The following is a 9,035-nucleotide window of genomic DNA, read 5'->3' as shown; positions in this document are numbered from 1 at the left end:
GAAACACAAGGAATCCGGGACAGATAAGCTCCTCAGGACCAATATTGAAGATAGTGATACAAAGAGTGTAAGTGGAAGGTGGGGAAAAAGTGGGAACTGATCACAAGGATCTATATATAACCCCCTCCCAGGGGGAGGAACAACAGAAAAGTGGGTGGATGGGAGACATCGTTCAGTGTAATACATGAAAAAATAATAATTTATAAATTTTCAATGGTTCATGAGGGAAGGAGGGAGGGGGGAAATGAGCTGATAGCAAGGGCTCAAGTAGAAAGAAAATGTTTTGAAAATGATGATGGCAACAAATGTACAAATGTGCTTGATGTACGAGCCCCCAATGAAATGATTTCTTTAAAGATATCTCATGACACATGAAGGCTCCCAGAGTAACATTAAGATATTGGGGGGGCAGGGGGGCGGTTTCTTAAGAATACATAAAGGATGCACCGAAAAAAACACGGGAAACCCCTCATGTTAGCAAGTGATCTTCTCTGTTTTACATGCTCAGTTACACTCTTCTAGAGTTTCAAAATCCCTCTGGTCAACTCTGGGCCTGGTTTGTGTTGGACTAGCTTCTTGTAGCGTTCCTGGTTCCAAAGTTCTATAGCCGAATGAACTACAAAAACTCAGACCTGAGTGAAATACGGAGTCTGGTGGAAGTTATACTTATCTTAAAAACCTCGTTCCTAACATGGTGTGAGCGGTACCGGGCACGGAAGTGGCTGCGTTTCATGGTCATCTTACAACAAATTCCCTGTGCAAACATCATCCATAGAATCAAATGTTCTAGTAACCTTGCTTCACAGAGCGGGACTCCACGGAGCGTTCAGTGTTTGCTACCACATAAACACCTGTCATTTTTAAACAAGGGGACTTGGTATCATGCTATTACTATTTCCTAGAAGTTCAGTTTTTTCCCTCAGTGACCACCAAACTGTTCCAAGTGGCTTAAAAACCACTCATCTTCTATGGGGGTACGTGGTATGTGTTGACTGGGCGAAGCCAGGTGGTTCTCGCATTTGGCTGCAGTTTAAGGTAGTGCTGGTGGCAGGAGTCGTCCTAAGGCTCGACTACCTGCGATTTCCGCCCGTACCTGAGTCCCAGCTGAGGTGGCTGGTACAGTGCGAAGCTGCTGGGCACATGTTCTCTACCTGTCAGTGCACCTGATTCTGTCCGTGTCCCGCCCCTGCATGGCTTGATCCTCCTGGTCCCTCTAGCAGCCCTGGTGAGGTGCCCCGCATGAGCCTGCAGAAAGGAGTGGTGCCAGGAGGTGGGCGATGTTCTGAGCAATCAACAGGCAGGCCACGCGTTTGGCAACTCTATGGGTTCAACGAAGGCAATCGGGATGCTGTTGCAGAGAATGACTAACATTAGTGCCGCTCTGATCTCGACAAGGACAGTTCACTAGTAACAGCCTGTGAGGGCTTTTTGAACGAGGCGGCCCTTCTCAGTTTTTCCTGAAGAGAGGGGGATGTGGCTGGGAATTGCTGACCTCTCAAATTCATCGCTCAAGCAACAAAGTAGACTGTGGGGTGACTGCTGCCGCTGGGCCCAGGGGATAGTCAGGCAGTACTGGACTTCAGGAAACACTCGTTTAGTGGCCCGTGACCAACAACTTCACGTCAATCTTTCTTCTCCTGCTCCCGTGCAACAGTGGACTTTTTAAGACATTATGCTCCGTCATCACGTCAGTCTTCCATGAACCTGTTTCCGAATCGTGTGAACTGGGGTGAGCGCTAAATTTGCTAAGTAAATGCATAGTGGATTTAGGGACTACTACATAGAATTTATATTCGTACACAAGAGCCCTAAAGTACTTTGACATTGTATGTACCACTTACGATTTGTAGGACAATGTAAAGTGTGGAACACTTGTAAAGACATCCATCAAATAAATAGCTTAAGAGTTCAGCGTCGTGTTTAGAATATAACACAGAAGCCAGTGTAAATTCATTGTGTACAGCATTGAGCAGCAGATAGTTCTCACAGGGACCTGGACACGCTGACTTAATGCAGAGTAGAAAACGGACAGAGATCCAAGCGACGGTAGCAGGGTACTATTTTGACAGTTGTGTAAACGCAGTCTTCAAGCCGAGCTCCACAGCAGTTATGACAGATGAGTTTCCCTGTGCTCTTCACTCACTTTAGAAAGGCGTTTTGTTGGCCATCCTGCGATTTGTGTAGGTTTAATTCATTAACTCTCATGAGCAGAAGGGGGAGAAAAATGGAGAGGGTACAAAGTTCCAGGCAGAAGGAACTGTGCTTCTTCCAGAGTTCAATTTTATGTAAAATTAAAGTCATCAGTATCCTCACTTCCAGGGTCATGCCTCATACTCAGAATTCCCTCACAGTGGCTTGCAGGTACAGACGTCTCTGCAGCAGGCCCCTGGGGTTTCGTCAAGTTGGATCGCCTCTGGGACATCCAGGGGGAGAAAAAGACTGACCTTTCTGCTCTCAGCAAGTCTCAGAACCCACCCTCCACCCAGGGCAGGAGCGGGGGGGCGGGGGGTGTCACTGAGTCAGCATTGACGTGATGGCAGTGAATGACAGGCACCTGTTTGTGTCTTCTCCACAGAATGTGAACGGCATCAAGTACCACGCCAAGAATGGTCACAGAACACAGATCCGTGTCCGCAAGCCATTCAAGTGCCGCTGTGGGAAGAGTTACAAGACAGCTCAGGGCTTGCGGCACCACACAATCAACTTCCACCCCCCGGTGTCGGCTGAGATCATCAGGAAGATGCAGCAGTGACGTGCTGCTCCGGACTGTGCCAAGAATCCTCACCAGCAGTTGCTGACTTTGAAAACAGCCACCTTTTTTTCAGGGGAAGCATTCAGCAACCCTTTAAAGAAAAAGAGTTAAGATGCATGCTTTAAATTTTTTCTGTAATTTTGGAATGATGTACCTTTGTAGAGTTACTGATTTTGTACATTTGCACATGTATCCATCAAACCCATTTTCATTACTTTGATCCAAGGTGCTAAACAGAAACAAAAGAAAAAAAAAGCTCTAGGTTCTTCAGCACACTTCTCCCCCCAAACAAAGCTGAGGGCATGTTGCACCTGTTTCAGTCGGACTCTGCAGTGGTGTCGCTCCGGGGGCAGAGGGGCCGGCACTGAGGCGTTTCCCCATTATTGTAATGTGATTGAAGTTTTTCAACACATCAACTCATGTCTGTTAAAAACCAAAATGATTCCTCCATTATCCAACTGGTTACCATGCCTTACAGAGTGGAGTTCGTTTGTGAGTAGAGAGACTTTAGGTAGTGGAAATATAAAGAATGTTTAACATAATATGCGAAAAATATTTTCATATTTAAATAACATACATTAAAGGTGTGCTTTCTGTGTTTTATATTCTCTTGCAAATCCTTTTTCCCCTTGGAAAAGCTGAAAATCTTGCCATCTGACTTTCCTATCATTTTAGTGTCATCAGTGGCATTTTTGTACAAAACTCGTCTCTTGGGTTCACGCATTCCTTCAGTATACATTCATTGAGTGCCTGCTGGGCGCGAGAGACCACACATACGCCTGCCCATCATTGTGGACCAAGGTATTGGTTTAGTGAAAGATGTTTCCCGGCAATCTGTTAGCAAACACTTGGAAATGCTTAATTGCGACTTTTGTCTGTGTGAAATTTAGTTCTATCTTCATTTTCAGATGAGGTTTTTAAAAGCACTTTGTTCTCGATTGCCAACAGATTTCGTGTGTATGTGTTGCCAATTCTTGAAACCACTGCCCTAACAGACCGATGGGTTGCAAATGAGAATGAAAATTGTAGGCATGTTACAGAGAGGAGCGTTTTTGTTGAGACCCACATTGCCTCTTCCTCAAGTTCAGTATATTTTTATTTTTCTAAGGCACTTTCCCATCATATTGTAGACGTCTTGCACTCCCATTGAGATGGTCTGTGTAGGGTTAGAAAACCTGTTGCTGAACTAAAATCGAGCCTTACTGACATAAAGTGCTTCTTGCAGCACGTGGTTAGAGAAAGAATGACTGGTGTGACCCATTAGTGCAGCCGCCATCTGGACCCTTCCTGAGTTTTGCTCACCGTTGGGACCATCATGCCTTGAGTGTTCTTTTCTCCCAAGTGCTATTCCTTAAACACAAGAGTTTACCAATTGCCTGATTATGCAATAAAAACGGCTTTGAGGCAGCAAACTGCCCGACCCTCAAACTGGAAAAAGGCAAATCTGAATCACTTGTAAAAGAGCTTTCCTACATACTCACGTCTTACAGCTGGGAAGGTGTCCCACCTCCATTCTGTAGACATTTTGTAACATTCTGTTAGCCAGATGGGAAAGCTTCTACCTTCCTAAGTTGTATGACTCTCACCAGGAGGGATACAAAGGCTCGAAGGTTCTACAGACACTGCCCTCTAAAACGTTCCCTCAGCTTTCTTTCTGGAGAGCAGTCTCGCTTCTGATTATGATGTTATCCTGTGTGCTTCAAGTCAGGATGATCCAGACGTGAGAAGCAACTAGTTGGTGCAAAAGGAGGCCCTGCTTGGCTAGTTCATATCCACCTACAATTGACAGACAACAAAATGTTTAGGCCAATAATCATTTAGCGTTGCTCCTAGTTCAAGAAACTACAGGCTGATCAATTGTCCCACAGCTAAACAGTCATAAAAGTCATCATGCATGGTAACTTTTTTTCAAGTATAAAACAAATTCCAGTTTCTATTTACTTATTCATTGTGACAGTATTACACCAGTAAGGATGGGAATATTTTGTTATACCATGTATAGTGAATGTATTGTACTGTGTCTGTGAGAACTGTGCTTTAAATTATATTTTCATATGTTTTGTTGAGGACAGAGCACATTAAGTTTGAAAGTGACAGGTTTGTTTTAGAACTGAAGGCAACTTAGTGGATCAAAATTCCTGTCAAGAAAAGCTGCTTATAAATGTAAATGAAATCACATTTAAAATAAACTGCCTCTGACCCAAAATAAACATGGCTCTTTATTTTCATTAGCATCCATTATGAAAACCACCATCAAGTTTATCACGGGACCCAACACACCATTCAGCTCCTTATTCTAGCTTAGACTGCCTATTTTTAAATAATTCATGTTGATGTATGGAGAGTTAGTTCTCTTTGGATTTTCAACTTTCATTACACTGCAAAGCTTTTCTACCCAAAACAAATTATTTAAGTGTGGGCCAACAACCATTTAAAAGAATGCGGTCAGAAGATAAACGAGGTCCTATCAGCAGCAGTGGTGCTATGAGGGTCAAAGGATACTTTAGTTAGCACGACCTATAATTATTAACTGATACAAAAGAAAAGCTCACTCACTGAACAATTTAACCTGAGTATATTCTACTTATCATAGAACCACTGAGTATTTGCCATATACTCAAACTTTTTTAAACAGTCCCAGCAATAGGCAAATTCTGCTTCTCAAAACAAATACAAGCAACATAGTATGTACATAGTTAATAATTAGCAGCAACCCAGAATGCCCCCATGTCTGAATATTAGATTGGCATCCTAAACAGCTAGTATACTAAGGGCAACCTTAAATATTTTGAGAACTACAAAAGCCATGAAATCTAATGCCAAAAAAAAAATAACTCTTTAACATTTAAAAAGATGAATAAGGTTCAAGATTTTTTTGTAAAGGCCCCAGACCACAACGAGATACCGTTGTCCTAGGTCAAGGAGAACCATCACAAATTAAAACGACAACAAGAAAATTAGCCACAAACCTCCAAAAAGGCGCCCTTTAATGATCACAAGAATTTCCATACAGCAGGACAGACATTAATAAACGCTACAGCTTTTAATCCCTTACTGATAACTATTGTTTCAAAGTTAGTTACATTCTTGAGGAAAATGCAAAGATTCTAATACATATTCTGTGATTTGACAGGATCAATGCCACTGTTTAGTAGGTCCTCCCAATATGAATGCAATTGTACTTTATTGTCTTCTCATTAGATATAAATACAGCATCAAGAGTGTTTAAAAATCATCATTCAGTTATTCTAAAAAAAGTTACTCGAAATCAGTGCTCCAAGCAAAATATGCTTTCTCTTGTTAAAGCACACACATCACAATGATTTCTGCTCTACTTTAAACACGTCGTTTCAGTCTACGTACAGCTCTACTTCTAGAGAGTGAAGCTTGACTGGCAGTTAGGAACAAGTTCTGTTCTATGCCTGAGACTGACTGCTACTCAAATTTGTACCCTGGTCAGAACAGCTCATAGCAGTTGCTAGCCAACATCAGGTAATCCAATGTTTGTCTGTAAGTATGTAGCGTATACTTAATATTGTACCTTCCACTGACACATCTCTAACAAGGATAGTAAATGCTATGATGTGTGTTGCAAAGCAATGCCATTTGTGATTACAAACCATATGTGCGTCAGATTTTCAGTGTAATGGGCAGCCTCCCAGGGGACTGGTTCTGGTAACTACTTAAATCTGACCTTTGGAACTCGGGGTGGCCTATGTAACTTCACAGGCTCAATCAAATCTGGAGGTTTCTGTATTCAAAGAATGACTGTACAAGACTATTGGAAGGAATGGTTTTTGTTACACATAATATTTAGTAGTCATGCTTAATCAAGAAGGCCAACTTGTAAATATTCTGCTAAATAATCTTAATACACTATACATATTTGTTTCGGTGTGGTAACATTAAAATAATCTGTGTCCTTTATCCATACAACTTCACAAACTGGGAATAAATAAAAATACACAAGACCTTTTCTTAAAGCAGGTAAGATCAACAGAGTTAAAATTATGTTTATTGATAAGCTAAAGACTAGCCCTGGCCCTTAGCAACAGCAAACTGCAAAGGAGCTCTTGGTGAGAAAGTATGGAAGAGGGTGCATGGGAGGTGAGACTCTGACCTTGGGGTCTCATGAGTGGTCTACTTGAAGTGATGCCTCCACCCCCACCTGCTAAGCTGTATTAATATAAAGTAACTAGTCAAAATTTAAAACATTCTGATCAAAATGGGTCTGGACGTGCCTTTCAAAGCCTTGCTGGTCATAGTCAGGCGGGAACTGTTCACTGCACATGGGGCACACCTTCCAGTGACTCTCCACATGTTCTTCAAACTTGTTCTGATCATAGTTCGGGGGGAACATTAACTCACAGAGAGGACACTTCTTGTGAGCATCAAAGCTGCAACAAAAAGGAAAACGTTACAAATTTCTAAACAGCACTGATTTATAGTATTATGACACAGTTACCTAATATACGGAACAACTTACTGTATACAGTCGCGTATAAACCAAGTTTTTCAGCACATTTTTAATGTAGTTTTTGTGGTAAATTTAGGTGCCCCAGCTGATATTCGGGTCGGCTTGTACTCGAGTATATATAAAATGCCTTGGAGTCTGGTTACTAAAGAAACTTCATCTCCCACTCCTAAGCGCTGGCAGACAATTAAGAAACATATAAAAGCTCTAAGCACATCCTCCCCCATGCTCAAAAGAAAAAAAATCCGCTTGTCTTTAAATTATATTTTCAAAAACACAATCACGTTATATGAAATTAGGCTTGGTGCAAGAACTCTTTCCTTTTTAAATAACAAAGTTATTTGGTGGAAAGTAAAAGAGTAAATGCCACTCAGTTTCCTAAAAGCATCCATAATTCTGGTTTTTAAATGATGACAGCATGCCCAATGGCTTGTTCTCTCGGTGTGCAGGCTTCTGCCCTGAATGACGGGATCAGTTCTTTCTAACAAGCAAGTGCCAGGGACCACACTTTGAAGAAATGCTACAAAGACAAGAGAATTACCTAGAATCAAAGCAAAAGCCGGTGCCAGGTCCATGTAAATGCTGACTTGGGCCACCAGGGGCAGAGGACACATTCTCGTCTTCCTATTGCAAAAAAAAAAAAAAAAAAAAGTGCCACATTTGAGAAAAGTGAAACTTTAAGTGGCTTAATTCGTGTACATCTTCAGAGTGGAAAGGAAATAAAAACACACGTAAACGACACTTTATTTCTACTTCTAACAATTGTGTTTGGGTGTAAATTTTAGGAGCCTGTCCCCGTGGCCTCACATGTCCCACCTTCTTGAAATACAGAGGAGGCCTCACTGGAGAGGCGGATCCAGCACACCCTGTGTATGTGAACCAAACAGGCGAGAACTTCTGGAGCCCATATATAGGCAACTTTAAGCCCTTTTGTTGCTGTTGTTGTTGTTGCTGGATTGGGGTGGTTTTTTGTTTTGTTTTGTTTTTTGGTCTTTTAATTAAATAGTTGCATAGACCGGTTGAGCACCCTCATAAAAAGTTAAGACTACTTTAGTCTCATTAATTTGATTTAGTAATATTTAATTTTCAAAACAGTTCAAATTCGGTGGGAAAGTGTGAAAAAGGAGAAGCTGATACCAAGTGCTCAAATATAAACTAAATGTTTAGAAAATGATGATGGCAACATATATACAAATATGCTTGATACAATTGATGTATGAATTGTTCTAAAGAGCTGTAAGAGCCCCCCCAATGAAAGGATTTCTAAAACAAATAAAGCTAGCATCCCAATTAAAAATATTACAGTTCCTTATGACCACAAATGACTGCTGCATATACCCAAAAAGTCCTAAGTACAGGGAAACTAATAAAATGTGACATGCATGTGTATGTTCTTGGGTAGACACATGGCATGTCCAATTGGAAAATACATTATAAAGCTCAGACACAAACCACAAGGCTAAGCCTTAAAAACAGTTATTTGGATTGCCGCACCTACAGCCCAGGGTTAGCTAAGGCTCTGTCCAGGCTAACTCAACAGCAAGACATTTCCAGCAGCCTCATTCGCCATCTACACTGCCCGTTTGCTTTGTTCTCCTCAGTAGCTCTATTAACCGCCTCCTGTCATGAACTAGCAGCACATGAACAGTTGTAGCTGGCACTGACAAGAATCCGTGCATTATTGGGTAATCATCCTAGCCTCAGAGCTGCTACCAATGGACTAATTAGTTTAGTCTGTCAGGGAAGAGGTACTAAAACCAGTATCTGCAGTATGAAATGTTCGTGAGCAAACACGAGGCAGATGAAATA

The 9,035-nt window shown here is 41.6% G+C and overlaps 2 protein-coding genes across 3 annotated transcripts in view; one reads left to right on the top strand and one right to left on the bottom strand.

Moving 5' to 3' along the window:
- The window catches only part of JAZF1 (JAZF zinc finger 1), a 373,656-nt gene extending 368,694 nt beyond the window's left edge, over positions 1 to 4,962 (top strand). For both annotated transcript variants that reach the window (XM_045288955.1, XM_030885296.2), the window contains one exon: positions 2,576 to 4,962. In XM_045288955.1, the coding sequence (XP_045144890.1) occupies positions 2,576 to 2,752 (177 nt within the window). In that variant the 3' untranslated portion in view covers positions 2,753 to 4,962. The remainder of the gene's footprint in view (positions 1 to 2,575) is intronic.
- A 747-nt stretch (positions 4,963 to 5,709) lies between these two features.
- TAX1BP1 (Tax1 binding protein 1) overlaps positions 5,710 to 9,035 on the bottom strand; it is a 64,138-nt gene continuing 60,812 nt past the window's right edge. The window contains exons 16-17 of the mRNA XM_045288662.1: positions 7,768 to 7,850; positions 5,710 to 7,149 (exon numbers count right to left, since the gene is read on the bottom strand). Coding sequence (XP_045144597.1) covers positions 6,948 to 7,149; positions 7,768 to 7,850 — 285 coding nt within the window. The 3' untranslated portion in view covers positions 5,710 to 6,947. The remainder of the gene's footprint in view (positions 7,150 to 7,767; positions 7,851 to 9,035) is intronic.

Source organism: Echinops telfairi, unplaced genomic scaffold (genome assembly GCF_000313985.2).
Source record: "Echinops telfairi isolate 266 unplaced genomic scaffold, ASM31398v2 ScPeMD7_23;HRSCAF=83, whole genome shotgun sequence".
In the NCBI taxonomy this organism is placed as follows: domain Eukaryota; kingdom Metazoa; phylum Chordata; class Mammalia; order Afrosoricida; family Tenrecidae; genus Echinops; species Echinops telfairi.
The sequence above is the reverse complement of the archived record's forward strand: the minus strand, read 5'-3'. Positions and strand labels throughout refer to the sequence as shown.